General features: G+C 41.1%; 1 protein-coding gene across 3 annotated transcripts; it reads right to left on the bottom strand.

The window, feature by feature from the left end:
• Positions 1 to 253: 253 nt before the first annotated feature.
• stk40 (serine/threonine kinase 40) lies at positions 254 to 19,294 on the bottom strand. 3 transcript variants are annotated; one of them, XM_011485643.3, is made up of 12 exons: positions 17,009 to 17,238; positions 15,769 to 15,868; positions 13,835 to 13,961; positions 13,280 to 13,365; positions 12,475 to 12,618; positions 11,434 to 11,658; positions 11,127 to 11,179; positions 6,576 to 6,691; positions 5,316 to 5,460; positions 4,908 to 5,027; positions 3,695 to 3,779; positions 254 to 3,571 (listed from the first exon to the last, which is right to left on the bottom strand). In XM_011485643.3, the coding sequence occupies exons 3-12, from the start codon at positions 13,950 to 13,952 to the stop codon at positions 3,335 to 3,337; spliced, it is 1,329 nt and encodes a 442-aa protein (XP_011483945.1). In that variant the 5' UTR covers positions 13,953 to 13,961; positions 15,769 to 15,868; positions 17,009 to 17,238; the 3' UTR covers positions 254 to 3,334. The 3 variants fall into 3 exon arrangements, with proteins under 3 accessions (XP_011483945.1, XP_020565966.1, XP_004078340.1); XM_020710307.2 differs by lacking the exons at positions 15,769 to 15,868; positions 17,009 to 17,238 and adding an exon at positions 19,178 to 19,294; XM_004078292.4 differs by lacking the exon at positions 15,769 to 15,868 and having other exon boundaries at positions 17,009 to 17,237.
• Positions 19,295 to 19,968: the final 674 nt, after the last annotated feature.

Raw genomic sequence — 19,968 nt, 5'->3', positions numbered from 1 at the left:
ACGTTTCCTCTGTCCGGGCCGTAGCTGGACTCCAGGAGAAAAGCCGCACACGGCCTCATCCATCCCACGTTCTTTTCATTCTTCAATCCTGCGGTGTAGAAACACACACAGATGTGCTGGCACTCAAGTACAGCTTATCAATTACAGTAGTAACTTGTTTGAGGTGCTGTATAGATCCATCCTCTCCTAAAATGATTTTTAGAAACAGTGCTCCCCCTAGTGGACACAATTATTCATAAAGTACAAGGCAAAGTGAAATATTTCCATATCAAAGTTTATTGCTGACATGCATGTAGAGATCTGATCAAGTAGAAAAATATGTTTTTTATACAAACGTGTCTTCAATCTGTACAATGAATCTGGTTTTTTGTACTTAGATGCCCATTTTCGACCAAGCAGCTTACAACACATTATCCTATTGGGTTTAAACACCGCCTTTTATAACCTGACCAAGGTTTCCAGGTGGAACAAGCAGCATTTTCTCCAATATATATGCTGAAAACTTTAGACTTCAGGAGAAAATAAGAGAGAAAAAGAAGAAAAACAAAATTATATTCCAGACCCAAAATGGGTGATTTCTCTTCAAAATTTCAATTTGTTTTTGCCACACCTCGCAAATTCTAAATCATGCAACAGTTACATGTTTTCTACTGAGTTTAACACCAAACTATTACCATGCTTTTCAGTCCACAATGCAGTCTACCAATACAACTCTGTAAAACATTAAACGTGGTATAATCCACCGGCTGGAAAGTGAGACACTTTCTGATTAAGAGGGACAATTAACAACTACGTTACCCCAGGTACTAAATCTGCAGCCGTGTCTTCTGGAAGATGGCGCCAGACACTCAAACAGATAGTTATTTAAATGTCAGTAATGATAACAGAAATATTTAAAAAAAAAAAAACCTAGATCAATACAAATACTGCTGTATACCCATGAAATTCACATTAAGGTGGAAGAAAGCCAGAAGCTCTCTTCAGATCACTGGAGCCTACAGATGCGGTGGATTTCAGCCAACATGGCCTGAAGTACACAATCGGCGTGTGTGGAAACAGAGTTGTAAGTCACCAGGTGGAACTACTGTACATACAATATGACTGCCACTGTCATGAACGAATGTTATTTACATACTGACCAGAGTGCAGCCTTGTGCAAGGAGCAATGGCAGAAAAATAAAAATAAAATAAAATGCACCACTAACAGCCCTCCCATAATTCAGATGACATATTTCATTTGTTTTGCTTTAAAAAATAAGAAATATGTCAAGTCAGTCACGACATTAGTGTAGCTTAAGGTGACCATAAATGTGGAAAAAAAAAATTTAAATTAAATAAATGGCAATGAGTCATTTTAAGAGGGAAGAATGCTACTCTTTCATGTCTGTGTCCAAACCTAAAACAAAAAAGGCTCAAGGACGTGAGGGGCCCGTTTCACCACCATTAGGGACTCCAAGCTGAAAGGTTCTAAATCTTTACAATCAATGTCTGAGCCCCATGTGGGAGCGCGAGGAAAAACACAAAGGAATAAATAAAAGGATCCAAAATACGGGGGAAAATGAAGACATTTCCAAAGGCTGTGTTCATGCAATCAGTTTGAAGAGTAAAAGGCAGATTTCTAAAGAACCTAAAGCCGACACAGAAATGCAAAAGGCAAGATGCCGCGCACGAATGGCTAACAGTCACCGGTTAGTACAACTGCCATGGTTTAAAGAACCCATCAGTTAAGAAAAATACGGCAGGAAAATCCAGAAACTGAACCAATGAATCTGTATTTGTGTTTTTGTTTAAATATGAATACAGTATCGATTATTAGCCACTTGCTGGTCTTGACGAGCCCACAAGGTCAAACAGGAAAAACAAGCGTGTTCAAGATGCGCTCGAGAGTGGCAAGAGATATGTGATCATTTCCAATCTTAAAGCATTCACGTCATTTCCATAAACATTCAGTCAGGCCCGCCGCGGCCGGGCCTGCTCTGGTTTTCACAGTGTCTGCCGCCGAGGCAGGCCAGATAACAGAACACGAAGGGGGGGGGCGGAGGATAGCTTAGGGTCGCAGACAGAACCGCTCCACGGACTCCTGGTCTGAACACATGTACGCGCTCAGGGATACTGCAGATGCACCAAAGGGAGAGAAGGACTGTTCACATTCATACGAGGAACACTTGTCCAGCCGGCTGTGATAGTAAGAAGAAACAGAAACGTTGCCTGGAAGCCACTGAATTCTGACTGAGCCTGTAAGTACCAGTTTCCTTGGCTAAGAGTAGATTTAAGACATGATTTTTGGCAACGCAAACAGCGCCTGATCATCGTCATAGTGATGAAGAGTTACCATCAATATGCCTTGGCGTGGAGGATCTAGCAGCTTCTCATTCAGTTCTTGGCATCATGACTTCCAGGCATCTCTTGCTAGCTGCCTACATGCTAAAAATCAATTTCCACAGGGATGAGGAAAAGCGGGAGACAATGGATTGCCAAGATTCCAAAAGGATCGAGTTCTTTCTTTCAATGGGACTACAGGGATAAAAATGCTACTTATTGAGGCAAATGACAAAAAAAAAAAAGCTTATTCAGATTTCTAGGGGCCACCAAAAAGGCTTCAAAGCATTTTGTGACCCCCCCAAAAAAACCAAAAAAAAAACATGAATGCTTTACGTCACTGGTGGCATCAGGACTCAGTTGTTACAATCCCTTGTCTCAGAGCAGGGAGGGTCGCTTATCAACAGGAGAGGGACAAAGAGGTAGATTGATTTAAAGTCAGAGTTATGGACATAGTTGTTTTCAATACAAGAAAACAGGAAAGAGAAGGAGAAGAAAGGTGGAATGGAGGTATCCTGAAGTGACATCCGTAAAAATCGAGTGAACCGATTTGAAGCAATGCTCTTTGCCACTATGTTAAGGGGTTTGCTACATGTCCTGGACCTCTGTTGCACAGAGAACCCAGAATTAAGAGGAAGTGTTACAAAGAAGGGGGCGGAGCACACAGTTTGTAGTTTCTTTAACACTGCAGGCAAAGCCATGTGCCAGCTCTATGTGATACTGTGTCATGGGGTGTGTGTGTGTGTGTGTGGAGGGGGTGGGACCGAAGGGGTGAGGGGCCTTTGGTTCAGAGCCTCCATCGGGCTTTTCCGGGTTTCCAACAGTGTTCGCCCAAAGGGAAGGTAGAGCTCTGACGTGGAAGTTTGGTCTGATGCCCACCGTAATTCTACCGAGCATAGCCAACACCCCGCGTCTGGTGGGGGGGGTGTCTGCCTGTAGAGTTCTGGGGCTTTTCCTTCTCGAGGAGCTTTGGCCTCAGCGGGCATCTTCAGTTCACGTTGAGCCCGAGACGCCTTTAATGGGTAGCTGGGGGCTTTTTCCGAAGGAAACGTTGAGCTAGGATGGCGGCGTCTAGCGGGCTGACAGGTTGGGCATCGTGGCCTAAACGCCTGACGGGGGGGATGCTGCCAAAATGCCGGTTGTTGGTGCAGCTCTTAGCTTCATGGATAGTGTTCTTCTCTTCAGCCAGCAGCAGCTGCTGACGCATGTAGTTCTCAAACTCGTACTGCGAAGACTCCTCAAGCGCCTTGGCCTGAGAAGAAAAAGGAACTTTGACTTCTGAACATCCAAAAATGGCCTCCAAAGGTTAGCGTCAAACAGGCACAAGGCGTCTCACACTGTTTTGGGCTGATGAGTATAGACAGGCAGATCTCACCTCTTGTAAATGTTCTGGATTATTGATCTGATCGTCAATGTCTGGAACCACTTGCAGGGGGCCACTCATTGAAGAAACAGACTGCCTGTGATTGAATTCATAGAAAAACATGAGTATCAAAACTAGCATCTAACTTGGAGTCAGAGATTCAAAAAAACAATAGAAAAAAAACAACAATTCCATACATGAACCTGAATGACAGGTTCTGGTAAAATGCAGCAAACTTTTATTTTTCTTTTTTTTTTCATTGATTTATTTGTTCCTTTCATGAAAATTATTGAATGTCCAACATGTTTACATGTTTGTCGTAAATTTTTGAAAATGTTTATGATTGGAAAGGAGCAGAATTGAAGAATACAACCATTATAATTGTTTGCTCCCTTTCAAACATTGCATCATATTTACATTTCTCACAGCATCACCTGTGCTCAAATTTCACCATAAACACAGTAAATACATACCGTTGATTGATTTACAACATACATTCCAAACATTCCATCCAACAGTCAAGTTTGTACGTTCTTTGCTTTATACATCCGTTTTCATTGAATAATATTTTGACAACTTTTTAGCTGATTCTCCTGGGAATTCCACATGTTTACCCCTGCTATAGACAAACACTTTTGCTTTAGTGCTGTTTGAGCAAACTGTTGTTTGAAATCAAATCTATGATTTTCATCTCCTCTGGTAAAAATAAAAAGCTTTTGTAAGTGTTCTGGGAAATCTGTGTTTCTGGCTTTAAATATAACTAATAAGGTCTGCAGTTGGATTACATTTTTAACTTTAAAGGGTCAATTCAAGAAAAATTGTGTTAACATGTTCTTGTGGCATTTTTCTGATGATGGAGAACATTTATAAAGAAAATTAAACTCCAAATTGCATTCCTGAGTATTTCTTTATTCTAATTATTGTGAATCAGGAGCAGATGAAAAAATGCTGTGGGAAAAAATTGCCAAATTGTGAAAATATGCTTGGCAGGCCACAAACTTCGTGCTCCAAGCTCTCCAAGCACTCTGCGCCAATTGTCCCACCCACAACCTGTAGTTGTTCTAAAGAACTACTGTCACTCTGCAGAAACTATGTCTCAGATAACGACAATGTGTTTTTTTTTATTTGGGCTAAAAAGGGCTTTATCATATTTAAAAGACCACTTTGAAAATAGTTGGCACTGTGAGGAACAAATGACAAAACATCCAGCAGGGGGGGCCATTACCATGAGGATATGATGGCACCCAGGGACTCCAGCACCTCTCCTGCCGTCAGCCTTTGCTGTGGGTCCAGAACGAGCAGCTTTCGGATGAGGCACACCGTGTTCTCTGACACACGACCATCCCTGTGAGGAGGCAGAGGGAACAGGAAAAGTCAGCTTATTTTAAGAGAAACACAGCGGATACAACATGTACTTTTTAGTTCGTTGATAGAAATAAGTTCCAAACCTATTTAAAAAAATTGGAAGAGAAAAAACATGTTTGAGTCAAATGTATTCTTGGTGGAGTCATATTTAATAAAAAAAAACAACAACAAAAAACAGCAATTGCAATAATTCCTTTGGTCGTTTGTGGATGAACAGTGGGGGTCTTATCAGAGCAACGAGTAACCAGTATTTGTATGAAATACTCACTCTGGGATGGAGTACTCTGCCGCCTTTATTTTGCGGAAGAGTTCTTGGGGTGCACTGTCATAAAAGGGGAATTGGCCATAAAGCATAGTAAAGAGGACCACGCCAAGAGCCCACATGTCACTGGGTTTACCGCGGTACGGTCGACCTGGAAAAAGATAGACAAACAGGTCAGGTCAGAGTGTGTACTCCCCTATGGAAAGTGTGGATGGAACAGTCCAAAAAACATGTTTCTTGACCTGGGTAAAAGACAAAAGTTGACCCTTTGAATTCCAATCCTGGTCATGACAGTATCAATGAATGAAAGCAGTCAATGACCCCACCCACTGTGCTTGGGGGAAATCTTTACAAACATGATTCCATGATCAGAAAGCTGCTTTTGCATGGAAAGCTTGGAACATAAAGCAGATGTCAGCCCAACATGGACACAGCAGATGAGGGTGGAACCCATGGCTGTGCATTACCAAAAGAAGTGTTGCTACAGTCTGGGTGGCAGGAGATACAGCAGCCGACAATTATATTAAAGCTTGTGACACAAAACACACACAGACACACATATAGAGGTAGGGGGAAGGGAGTAGTTTCCCTCTAGTGAGTCATCTGTGCATGACTCATTGAAGCTCTGTTTAATTGTGTTCCTGTCACGTTATGCTGATACGTTCACTGAGCTTTTATCTCCTTTTCAACTGGTTGGGCGAGACAGATACGGCCTTTCTACACCTGGTTCCAGTAATGCTGTTTGGGAAATCATTAATGAAACCGATGCTGCTAATGCGTTTCATGGAGGAGTGTGATCCTGCATCAGGGTTGGTTGTGTGTGCATGTTCTGTGACACTGAGCACCGGGAAGGTAAACAGCAGGAACGGATCTCTGCTTTATACAAAGAGCGTTTCCTTTGCATACAAACAAATGCACAATCATGGCGGCAACACTTTAGCTGGTCCCAGGTTGCGACATAGCCCTCCTGTTGCCTAATAGTTGGAAAATCTAGGCCTGTTGAACCACACATGCAGTAAAAATAATCTCAGGATCACCCCTACAACCACACGTGTGTGACTTATCAACCAGAAGTTTCCGGTCCACAGTTTTGGACACTATGTATCGCCGCCATCTTTTAATTTGTTGTACTTACTTAATCTTTGGACACAATGTCGAAGTTATTCTTCCAACATCTACCCGTCAGATAAGCTTTTAATTCTGCTTGGTGGTCAAAAACCAGTCTTTACGACGTTTTCGGAAACCGCATGAAATATTTGTACTCACTACTTAATACATCAGGACTGATGTAGGCCGGGCTTCCTCTCTGGTCTTTCAGCAGGTCGTTCTCGCTCACCAGGTGCTTTCCCAGGCAGAAGTTGGTGATCGTGATGCGATGAGTCCTTCAAGCACACAAACACGACGGGCCAATGAATGATTTGGATTTCTACAACGCAATTCAAATCAACTCAATTCAAAATCAATCCTAAAATTCACATTACTAGTGACCAGACGGCATTACTGATGACTGCGCCACCCATAAGAGAACCAAGGGAACAACTGGTTAAGCACATGCAGGATTGTAGAGCCACTTGCTAGCAGACCTCAATATCCCAAGGCTGACTGGAGATTGCAACATATTTACACAGCAGTGAACTTTCATTAGCAACAAACAACAACATTAAGATTACACTTCATTCAACCATGCACACGAAATATCCCTCATGTCCACACAGAATTTGCAACACTCTGGCTAAAAGTAAATAATAACTACAGATAACACAATAACGATTGTACTAACAGTAAAAGATTCCTTTTGCAAGTTTAGAATCAATGAACCCCGACAATAATAACACATCTTTAAGTTCAATTCGCTTGTTTAATAAAAATCTTGATAAACACTTCAGCAACCCATATTTCTAATTACTTGAGGGATTTTTTGGTGTTTCATTTATATAAATGATATTAAATAAAGTGCCTTTTTTAGTTTTAAGGTAGACCAAAGAAAGTTCACCCCAGGTCTCAATAACATACGTTCATGCAGCCACTTCCAATCAAAATATCCGCATTTCAGGGGTCTGCGTGGAAAGTAGCACGCGTCGCTGCGCAAGTTTGAAAGTCAGTTTTTGGGCTCTACGTACAAAACGCATCACCATCACCATCACCATTGAACGTGTGTTTAAGTTAAACCAGTTAAATGTGGACTAAGCAGGGACTCTGATTTGGTTAGGGACCTATGGGTTGTGTCTCTTTTCATTCACGGAGGTGCCAAAATTGATCATGAAGGAGAATTTATTTAAAGGTTTGTGCCCGGCTGGAATTACATGTCACCAAGTCTTCCATATATCGGAATAGAGCTGTGACAGAAAAATCCTGGAGCAAGATTTGTGAAATTTGCACTGCTTCAACATTTCACACCAAGCCTTTTCCAACATGTGCTTGTATCGGGATGCGACAATCCAGTATGAACATCATAGACTAAAAGCACCTTCAAGAACCCGTGTTCAGTGCGATCTTGAACGTCCTGCACGTGCCTGGTGTGAACGTAGCATCAGACTAACAAAAAAAAATTTGAATTTGAATGAATTTGGAGTTCACAGACAAAAAAAATTAAACTAAAACACAGTTATTAAGGTCACTTGTGTTTGACTATGACACACAGAAATGGGATTTTACCAAATCCAAGTGACTGAACTGAGTTTTTAAATCAAAGATCTTATTTGGACAATACATATGTTCCGGTATGTAAAACAACTTGAAGTAGATCCACAATCACTTATAAAGCTTCTCATACGTGCTCAAAACTGGCCTTTTTAAAAAAAGAACTCACAACACAAAAATGTCCTCTCACAATCACACTTTTCACCCACATCCGCTTTCCAAAAAGCATGAGGTCAGCAGCTTCCCTTATTCAGTCTCACTTTCACAGCCTGCTCCATCACACACTGTCATTACTCCAGTCACAAACGCTGGCTGGAGCCAAGCATTCTCACTAAAACTAGCTGAAACCAAATGCTCTCATCTTAACCTTGTTTGTAGAATATTTGATCCACAAATCTTTCCAGTTTCACAAGTCATGCAAGTCAAAACCCTGTTAACATAAGACGGCCTGGCAAAAATGTAAACGGTTTTGGAACATTGAAATTCCTTTCTGACACTTCGTCTTGTCTGCATCATGACCTTTTTTGAAATTGCATGTTTGCCCCGTGAGACAAGAGTGACTGGATTGTGGGGTGACCACACCGTTGCCGCTTCCTGGTCATGTGACCTTTGATAAATCAGGAAACTGAACCTAAGCAGCCCTAATGACTTCTGCTTCCTGCCCTTCTGGTCAGCTGGTCTGTTCTGATGAGAATATGAAAAGTTAAAGAGCAGCCACAGTTATTTCCTCACAGCTTTATAAGACCAACATTGTTAGGATTTTATGTAACCCAGACTAAAAATGAAATTGCATCATGAAACTAGGAAGAAAATCCTGCTAAAAAAATCCAGCTTCTATGTGTATATGGTAATAGATACAACAGTAAATCTAAGGGAGACGCAAATACATTTTGCAAATCATTGAAATCAGAAAGTATACCGGTATACGTTTTTTCTGTCCCTGCAGGTTGAGTAATGACATCCTGTTTTTACAAAGCTGGCTTAGCAAGAGGAAATCGCATCATTCTTGCTCAAACTGCTGAGCTTTTTGATGCAACTGGTACATTTCCAAGAGGTGTGATAAGCAGCATGAGTGAGGGGGGGATTTTGTTTTTTTGTTTCTTTCTAAAGCACGGCGCCACAAACTGACCGTGTTCCCACACTGACTGTACATTCATCCACATGTTTGGTAAGGAGACAGACGTAAGAATAAGGAAGTACGAGAAATAAAGAAGAAGAGAAAGTGACAAATTTGGCAATGGGGATACACTAAAAAGATAGTGGAAGTGGAAGAGGGATTTCAGTAGAAAGAGAGAAGAAACAAAAAAAAAAAAAGGAACAAAAGCAGAACACAGGCGAAAAATGATGAGTGTGAGTGCGTGCGTGACTTGCACTCTGTTGTGAGTCAGCGCTGAGCTATGGGGGCCTTTGGCAGGCCTCTCCTTTGTCTCCAGCTGGGACGGAGCATTCTGTCTGCTTCTCTCCCCACCACCCCCCTCTACCAGCCAAAACACTGAGCTCTGCTACTAATACAGCTGCTGAATGGGAGGGTTACGTTTGCTGACTAAAAGCATACAAATGCATTGCATGCAGTTAAAAGAAAAGCCTTCCAGGTTTGAGCAATTTTGACAGAGTGCCAGAATTACCGAAAGATTTATCGACCAAATCTTTTCCCGTTGCTGCAGAAGATGCTTGTTTTGTTCCGTGTTTATCTACGGAGAGCAAATAATGAAAGGCATTTTTTAAAGAGAAAGAAAAGAGGCTCATCGTTTGTAATGTTGAAGGCTATTCAGTTTTATTGCTGTACTTTATGCTCGTAAAACACAACAGGTTAACAAACCAAACCGTTAGTGTGAACAAACGCACATTGTACAACCCAACAAACCCATCAGCATCTGCAATAGTGCAAACGCTTGCATGAACATTAGATGGCGGATTTTGCTGCCATGAATTCCAAAAAGGTTGTTTTTCTACGCCCTTTGTTTTACTTAGATACTGTATTTGTCGGACTATAAGTCGCTCCGAAATACAAGTCACAGGAGCCAAAATAATGCATTAAAAAAATAATAAAAACGGAAAAAAAACATATAGAAGTCGCCCTTTAGGAGAAATTTAACAAAATATGGGACCAAGAATAGACATTTAGTCTTGAAGGGCTAATCATAATTATGGAATAAGTAACAATTATAAACTGAACATATACAGGCTTCAATACTGCACCACTTTGATCCTTATTTAGGTTCATGAAACATAGCCATCTAGCACGGTGTTTTTCAACCTTTTATGAGCCACGACACTTTAACCTTGACAAAAATCCTGCGGCACACCAGCATCCAAAAATGTAAAAAAAGGAGAAACTCAGTCTGTGATGTATTGATCTACAGTCCCTCTGCAATCTCACATGCATTTTTGTGATAATTGTGGCAGAAAAAGCTGGAAGTTGCAGATGTTTTTTCTAAATGATGTAATAAAAGTTAAGTTAGAAGATTTAAAAACTGTTCAAAGCGTGTTCATCGTGGTTTTAAGACGTTTTACAAGGAAGACTCATTGTGCGCTGAGACGCTGTCACTTTAACCCAATGAATCATGGGAGATGTAGTGCAAACAGCTGTGAACGCAACTAAGACTGAGCAGAGATTCTTCTTTGCTGCTGACAGTAGTTTATGCTGATACAAACTACAGTGCCCTCTAGTGGCATGTTGCTATTTAGTTTAAAAAAAAAATAACATTAAGTCGCACCTGAGTATAACTACGCAAAAAAACTACGCAAAAAACATGACTTATACGCTGAAAAATATGGTACTTTACTGGGACTGGACTGCATTTCACCATAGCTAGACTTAAACTTTTGTGGCTCATCTGATCTGCAGATATTTGGTCTCTCAGTCATCAGAATAGAGGTGATCCTGCATGAGCTGCAAACACTTCAGAAACACCCTGAATCCTAAGCAGTCCCGTTGACACCGGAGCAGTCTGTGCTCTATTAAGAAATGGGGTTTGTTACTCAAAACCAACCGTGGGTTATGATTCATAAACCATTACACAACAGGCAGACAAAGCCAAAAATTCAAGCACAGCAGAGCAGCACTATGGGCTCCTAATACTGATTTTACTGTCAGATGAAAGAATTTGACCCACCACCGGATAGGTTATTTCACAGAGAACTGACCCAGAGGCTTGGATGATTTACTAAACTTACCGTTTGTTCAGCACCATATTTCCAAGTTTGAGGTCTCTGTGAACAATGTTTTTCTGCAAAGGAAAAAAACAGGAGAAAGAAAACATCAGTATGTTCACACCGTGTTTGGTGAATTGCTGGCATGGCAAGAATCAGTTTGTATCAGGGAGTGGCACACAACCCTGGGAAACCAGTAATCATCTAGATATGCAACCAGCACAACAATTTTTTTCTTCCTCCAAGTTGAAACAAAACATTGATGGAAAAAAACCCAGAACATTTAAAAGTGATGCTTTTCTTTAACAGTTCGCCATATCATAGAGCTTACCTTATGGAGGGCCTCCACCACACGAACCACATCGTAGAAAATGACTATGGCCTCGCGCTCACTCAGGCGCTTCTCCTTTATAACGTAATGCTGGAGGTTTATTAGATCTGCCGTTTTATCGCTGAAGTCATGGGCACACAAACAGTCCAAAACGAGGCAGATGCGCTTCTTCATCTTTCGCATTTTGTTGGCCTCGAGGTCTTCCACGATTTCACAGGCTCGGTCCTGGAGGACAAAGATTAAAAAGAAGGGTCAGAAAAAACTTAGAAAAGACACTAAAATGTTTCTGAAGGATTTTGTGTTGGAAAACAAAACGAATTTTAAAAAATGCACAAACTTGGAAGGTCCAGCAAATGGATTAATGCTAAAAACGAAAAAATGATGAAGTAAAACAACTGTAGGAGTACTGTTATAGAACAGGTTACGTCCATCAGCTGTGAGTGCATTTCTTAGGCTTCAGTGGCATTTTTGGAACCAACAGAGAGTCCCCTGCCTCTTTTCTAATCTGCCACTTAGAAGTCTTTGTGGCTTCTAAATGATTGATTTGTGTATCAAGCTTCAGGTTTAAGATACACATTGAACCCTTCTTTATATCAAGCTTACACAGGGGAGGGAATATACAGAATGACAGAAGGAGAGAATGCTGAAAGAATTACAACAGTAAAGGAAGGAGCAGACAGACAGGCAGGTGGGGGAGGTCATTGTGAAAGGATGCCGCAGGTAAATATTGCTTTTAATGAATATCTAACTTGACATGGAAAAAAAAATGAAAGGCTGAAGTAAATACAAGCCAACTGTGGAGTACTGACAGTGAGATTGTACAACTTCTTGTACTTGAGCTGTGAAGCTACACTGAAAACTGAAAAAGGCAGCCACTTCTCTATGGTAATGTTACTGCATTTACAAATCTCAATTACACAGAATGCACGCCTACACGGCACTGAGTGAAACACCCTCCTTGTGCCAATCACATACATTCAGTGCTAAAAAACATATTGCAAAGCCATTAACAGAAATGTAGCTTAAACTGTTCTAAAGTACCTGGAAAAGACCATGATGGTGGACCACCCCATCCTGGTTGTACAACAAAGAAAGGAGAGAATACTCTGTGTGCAGCAGCATCTTCCCCTGCCTCTCCTCCTGGGTCTCCCCAGCAGAGTCCACCCGCTCCTCCAGCGTCAGGATCTGTCAGGGACACACCACAGAAACACAAGAAAACCACTGAGCTTCAATTGACCTTTTTGCAGATTCATTAAACTATTGAAGGACCAATCATGGAGTTCAAAAGTCTAAATGATCAAAGCTGCTGGGATTGTTTAAAGTAAGATGAGCACTCCAACGGTATGGAGCCTTTAGTGCCTACTGTGCTGCTTTGACTGAAAAAGAAGCGATAAAATCTGCACCAAGACATGCGTGCCAAACCATCACACAATGCATTGGATACATAACTATTTGAAAATAGTTATGTCTATTTTTTACATAATAATTAAGCAATTCATCTTTGTCATGTGCTTTATTGATACCTAAGGATTCTTAATTTTGTCCGATAAAAGTTGATAAATCATGTAATAAAAATGGTAGAACTGGGGTGGGATTATATAAATTTCCTTCCTTCCACTCCCTTTCAAGCAATATTTAATTTTATGTCTAATTATCCTAGGTTTGGTATAGGTCTTTGTATGAATGTATAACAGCTGATTGTATTGTTTTTGTGTATTATTCTTACTTGATTGCTTGAAATAAACCATTTCAAATTAAAAAAAATCTTTTCATTTTTACTGTTCTTTTGAAGGGCAAGCATGACCAAACCAACAAAACAATAATGCGAGTCTGAAACCAAACTTACTTTGAGCTGATAGAAATCATCTGTGCCATCTTTTCTGGCCAAACACTGCACTATGCTCGGTACTGGTGAGTTGCCTAGGCGCGGTCCTGCAAGGATTAGAAAAGCAACAGCTGTGAGACCAAAAGGCAGCCTACATGCTGAAGTGTGTGCTCACACCACAACTTTCTATGTCCTGAGTTTGCACTCAGCCTTAGTGTAAAATACGTTTTTTTGTGCAAAATTTAGAAATTATGAGGAGGTTTTGTGGTGTAGATGTCTTGTGTTTGAAAAAAATGATTAAAACACATTTTCTAGGAAGAAGCCTTGCATCGACCCACACTGAAGCCTTTCTGGCAAATGTCATAGGGATCAGCGACATTCTTAGCATTCTTGTCTTAGCCCTGCATCAGCGTCCATTGTGCAAACACAAGACACCCCAAAACCTCACAGAATCATTTCCTCCGTTTCTGACTCACGCAGGGTTACAGTTTTGAACCACACACATTTCTACCTCAATAGGTTTCTGCGACTTTTCTGAAAGAAAAAAAAACAACAAAAAGCAGCTCGCTTCCATACCAAGGATGAAGGGGCCGGCCCTCTTGGCATTACTGCCAGATATCCCTGTGCACTGCAGCTTGCTGGTTCTGCCTGATGTCTCTCCAGCCCCCCTCTCTGACGAGCGCCGCTTGGACATCCTGGAGCTCTGCGGGAGAACAAATCTGATTAGTTCAAGGGATAAAGATAGTAAAGTTCAAGTGCATGCAAGGGGCTTCAAACTGTGAATGGATGACGTTTTAATAATTGATTTCCAGACAACTTTTTAAGAGTTTACAAATGTAGTTTCTTAGAAAGTAATGCTTCATGAAAATAAAAGGTGTGAAGGGGGTAAAGTTAAGGGCAGCTCCACCTAACCCATTACAAAAAAAAATCCCTCCCCTCACATTTAACCACCTCAGTGTGAAGATGAGGCCATTACAGCTCCATTTAGAATAATGGCTGCAGGCGGCAAGGGCAACACCTCACATTCAATCCCCCCCAAAAGCAAAGAGAGCGTGTCACAATCTGCAATTTAAAACGGAGGGCACTTGCACGCAAATAAAAGGCCATTGCACAACATTCTTGAAACTGAAGCGTTTAAATTTGATTCTCTAATCTGTTCCGGCCTCAGTGGACGTGGGTTTAGAAAAAAAGAAAAAATCTTATGCCCTTAATCTGCATGCTTAACTCAGAATCTTTTCAGCCGTCTTATCTATGCAGATGCCCCTAAAAAAACAAAAACAAATAAAACCTACATGTCCCAACAAAGCGAGAGCTCTGCACAACAGTAAGGAAGCACATTTAAATGGAACCCTAAGCAGTGACAGTGCATCAACATTTAACAAGCTGAACTCAGCACGCCAGATCGCAAGCACCTCCCAGAAATCAGATGTGAAAGGTTTGTTTTCTTAATACTGAGTTACCGTGAGGTGAAACCCCATCTGCTTCCAGTAATGGGGAAGTAGTGCACTAAACTGAAAGGAATGATTCATCCCGCAGTCTTCCAAAGTTTTCTTTAGACGTTGCTCACTTGTTCAATATGTGGAATAACCAAAAATAACAACAAAACTGGAAAATAACTTAAGCAAAATAAGAGATAATGACAGATACAAAAAAAACAAAACAATGACAGCTGGGGTCTGTTTAGTTTAGCAGTTCCATTTCAAGTACAATCCGGCTCAACAACCAACAAGGCATTTAGAGGAAAACTAACATAAAAATAAAAACATGTTGTTATGAGTGCAAAAAATTCCATATTTTCCCCCCTTTCTCCCAACCACTCAGGCCATCTTCCTGTTTCAAAACCAACAAAGGCACTCGCCAGTTGGTGTTTTTGGGCACAGACAAGGTTTGGACAGTTGGCAGTCGGTAAGGGCTCGTATGAATTCTCACTTCCATGAGGCTTTTTGTGATCCCAGACAGCAGACAGTGTCATCATCATGTCTCTCACCCATCTGTCTCCATCTCCACTAGTCATCACCCACTGAGTCTGATGAACTGAGGTTTTCTGACAACATTTGTAGTGCAAGTCAGAGTGACACAAAGTCATGCTGAAAATAGTGCAAATCTGTTGGATGCAAGAAGTAGACAATCAGGACTTGCAGTTGTTGTGAAGCTGCCCGGTGGGAACCTCCGGCGGATGCTAAAGTAAACACGCTTTGCGATACTTCCAGACAAATATTTTTTTTCATCCGAGAAGTAGGAAGGCTGATAAATATTTTAGGCAAACACCTTCGGCAAGAACCGGCAGGCCCCATTTTATTCCGGCACATAATCAGTAAATAAAAAAAAATGTAACTCATGCACCTTGGACTTATAAGACTTCACTGAGTCACTGACAGAATATGCAACGCAACACACAGACCCAAGGCATTTTATCTACCGACTGAAAACCTGCTACAGAGCTGTGGAGCCAAACCCAGACACAGATCTTAAAAGCAAAAGGTCAACACAACCAACGTCTGCACACTGACCTAAATGACATCAGCACGATGACAGCACATAGCGATCCCTTTCTGACACCACTGTGTTCCTCTGCACAGCCAGTGATCTGGCAAGCGAGGCGGCCTCTGCCTGCACAAGAGGGAGGACAGGAGCAGATAGAGCCTCTGAATCATATCATATACAAAAGGAGGAGACATGCTGCGAGTGCCCACGAGAAATGTGGGCTCCTTAAATAGTAGCAGAACAAAACGGCCATGTAGGTGTCTCGAGTTTCTTCCACCCAGACTTGATGCCTATTGTCTGGCTCTGCAAAAAAAAGGACTGCAAAAAAAAAAATAATAATAATAATCAGAGCAGCAAAAAATAGATAATTTAATGGAGTTACTAATTTAATCAAATTAAAGAATGCAACTTCTGTCATCTGCATTTATATTCAAACAAAAGAGTTAGGGAAAATACATTTAAGCTCATGAGCTCTACTTTATAGCTTTTGTTAAAATAAACCCTATTCTACTGCAAAGAGTAAATGCCCTTGATCACTGGACCACGGGGAGGACACAAGGTTAAACCGAAACCACCTGACCAAAATAACAACGAATGCACAGCCACTATTACACTGTTTGGTGCCATTTTGAGTTGCAAAGTCTGGAGATTTGAGTTGTGCTGGTGCAGCAGGCAGTGTGAACAATGACGAGTCAACGCTAACGCGGTGTTTACTTAGCGACAACCCACAATCCACCAACTGAAAGATGAAATGTTTAAAATATATCCTGTTTTGAACGGTTAATATTGCACTGCGGACGTGGGTGTTACACGAAAACACTGACCTTTTACGCTGCATTTCTTCCTGTATGTCCTTATTAATATATATATTTTTAAAAACCCGACACCAAGCTAGGGAATGCAAAACTTAACACGAGACGAAACCAGAATATACTGACCGGAGACGAGGCTACAAACGGGTTGCACTGACTTAGCCAGACAAAGTGGGACGCACTGCACTGCAGCGAAAGAAGACAGAGTTTAGCTTCCCGTGCGAACTAAGACCATTGCTTCAACCAAACTGCTCAAACAGACGCTGCTTCTTCACCGTGTTCCTTTGTTTACCAGAAAGGTTGAAATATGCTTGTTGGCAAACAACGCTGGCTAACGTCAAGTCGGAGCGGTCTGTAGCAGCCGGGAGGCCATTTAAACAAAGTAGCCAACACTTCAGCTGGCTAACAGTGCCGCGAGAGCTAAATAGCAACGCAGTCGACCCCCCTCGCTTACCTCGAGCCAAAACCACCGGGAAAGATTTGCGTTGACTGCTTTTAAAACATGGACATTTCTTGGTTCACGGCCACGGTGGGTGTGTGGGGAGCTCCTCGTTCAAACGACGAACGACACGGCGCCTTATTTTCGGGCTGCTTAGCTTCTAAGACTGAAATGAGCAATTAAAGAAAAGCCTCCGCTCCAAGCTGATCGCATCTTTCCACAGCGACAGCACCACCTGACAACGGAAGTGACGCACACTTAGATTTGATTGACAGCTTCCTACAACCAATGGCAACAGCCGCTGCACACCGATGATGACATTCTCTGCATAATAAAAGTTGCAAAATGAAACCATTACATCATGACAGTACTCAGTACTGGAAGAGTTGAATACGTTTACAAAAAGCAATTTTTAAAAAATAGGAATTTAAGTTTATCTAAATTTAAGATAAAAACTATGTACTTAAAAAAATTAGAATGAAAACAAAATCGATTGTCTAGTCCAAAAAGTTTGAAATAATTTACAATAAAATAAAAATCTAGGATAATAAGATGTATAGCCCTTTCTGTCTCAAACTAGTACTTCTATTGTAAACAAGTAGCTTCCACGCAAAGAATTGGTGTAAAATATTACAAAACCAGCATGTTCACAGTGTCAGGAGTTAATGAGTAAGTGAAACTTGATAAGTGAGACATCACACCCTAAATATGTCCTCTGAATAATACAGGAGACTTTAATATCACTGGGATACTTTTGCTGTCAAAATGCTTCATAAGTAGTGACATTTGTTTAAGACTGTTGGAGGAATGGTCTTTTAACATGCAACTGAGCTCTCCAAGAGGCAGTTTGTGACTCATTTGGTGTGTAAGCACATTTCTGAGTTGCTGACATTTCAGCAAGCCCACCTATATTCCCAATTTAGACTGGCTGATTGATCCTGAAGTCCACCCCCAGCTACCAGTTTCCAACAAGTGGGCAGATGTGACAGACACAGAGAGGGAAACCCAAATGGCAGAGCTTGATTTGAGTCGCACTGGTCCTCCTGTCTTGACTCAGCACAACATGTGCCCCCGGCCACATGAAATGCATACCAGGCAATGGCTTTACAGTGCCCTGCCCACACTCTTGAAAGAGGAAACTGAATCATAACTGAACTGCAGGTAAGGAAGAGAGACATTTGAGTTTAGAATTAAAATACTCTTAGTAAATGCCTTTGAGAAAAGCGGAAGTTTTAGATTTTGAACAGTTTTAAAAGATGTATGGAGACGTACACTTTGCGCCATTTCTTTAGTGCAATGAATATTTTGCACATATATTCACAGCAGTGATTTAAAAAGCTATACATTACTAATTGTGCTTTCTGAAAGGTCTTGCTGAATAGCTGGCACGAGTTCTGGTTTCTGTTTGTTTTGGAAACCTGCTTTGTCCTCTGACGGTTCCTTTTCATCCCTCATTTGGTGAGATGATTGGAGGAATCTCACTCAAGTGCTCTTCTCCCATATCAATTCGGAGAAATGTCTGAGCATGTTTGCCTCAGTGGTATGGGCTTCTTTCACGTGTGTTTATGTCTGACTTGGGTCTTGCAGACTTATCTGTAGGAACTCATGCACTAAATGATGCCAGGCTCTGAAGTCTGCCGCCATGGCAATCCTCATGTGTCTTCTTTAGATCATGGAAGCTTGTTAATTTTATTGATCTGAGCCGGTCTGTTTCAACATCAAAGTATATACAGATAAATTAAAGCTATGGAAAACTTTAAAAGAGATGCTCCCCTCTGGAGTTTGTTACATTTAGTTGCATAATCACTGTCATGGAAATAAGCATTACATCTGTCTGGACTGACAGCCCTGGAGGATAAACCCTGAATAACAATGAAGACCAACACGCTCTGATGTAGACCGGGAGGCTCAGAGAGTAGAGCAACATCAGTCATTCAAATATGTGAAGCCCTGGCAGTTTATGAGTCATCTGTGCAGGTTTCACCATGAATGCTGAGAGAACAGCTGGAGGAACACTGCAATATATAGTCTAGGCAAAAGACAAACCTGAAATTAACACAAAGTCAGATCAATTATAGCTTTATTTCCTTCTCGATGTAAAGTGCAAAAGGGCTTCACACAGAAATAGCCAACATTATGTTGCAATAGACTGAACACATTTGATTTTAATTGTTGAAACCTTACCTGGAAGAAATCTTTTACTGAAATAGAAAAGAAAAACTTGCATGGACTGAATAACTCTGCAAATGAAATAATAAAGAGCTGGACTATGAGATGCCTAAAGGCAAAGAACTTAACATTTTAGGGCTGCTCATTCTGGTAGAGATCTACCACCCTGCCTTGGTCCGTTTGCTACCAATTACCTGGATCAGGTGTGTTCATTCAATCAGAACGTGGAAACATCTGACTGAGCTAATCATCAACTAGCAGGGCTTGGAGATCTGGAAAACAGTCACGAGCAGCCCTGCAGCTCCCCCCTCTGTTCAATCTGATCAACTACAAGTTGCAATCCAAGCCTAAGAACTATTTGGGCCTGTGTCATACTGTTCAAATCTTAGTAGGAACCACAAAGTCTTATTTTACTGTTTAGGAAAATTTGAAAACACTTTATTATAAATATGAATACACAAAAAGTGTTCTCTTTTGGCTCGATAGCTACTAACCATTGTTGTGCAGCATGACATCCATCTGTGCTTTAAACTCATAAAAGATCAGACTGGTAAAGTTTTTGAAATCTGTGCATTCTGGAGGTAGTCTAGAACGAACAACGCCTCTTGATGTCAGCAGAGATGCAAAAATCTTTAATCTTATTTCTAGGTTTTAACTCCAATCCAATGATTACCAATGTAACAAATCTAAATTAAATCAAGGCTAATGTAGTAACCCTCACTTATTAAAAATACTATTTTATTTTCCTTCAGTCAGAGAGCCATTATAAAGGGGTAAAAGAGCCACATATAGGATTCTGGAGCCTC

Source organism: Oryzias latipes, chromosome 16 (genome assembly GCF_002234675.1).
Source record: "Oryzias latipes chromosome 16, ASM223467v1".
Taxonomy (NCBI): Eukaryota; Metazoa; Chordata; class Actinopteri; order Beloniformes; family Adrianichthyidae; genus Oryzias; species Oryzias latipes.
The sequence above is the reverse complement of the archived record's forward strand: the minus strand, read 5'-3'. Positions and strand labels throughout refer to the sequence as shown.

Bases quoted from the DNA above. Each gene is read 5' to 3' on its own strand.
- stk40 (XM_020710307.2), bottom strand. From the start codon at position 13,952: ATGTCCAAGCGGCGCTCGTCAGAGAGGGGGGCTGGAGAGACATCAGGC. The intron at 13,366-13,834 runs GTATGGAAGCGA...TAATCCTTGCAG, and splicing joins GGCCGGCCCCTTCATCCTTG to GACCGCGCCTAGGCAACTCA. The intron at 5,028-5,315 runs GTGAGTATTTCA...GCCTCCTCACAG, and splicing joins GCAGAGTACTCCATCCCAGA to GGATGGTCGTGTGTCAGAGA.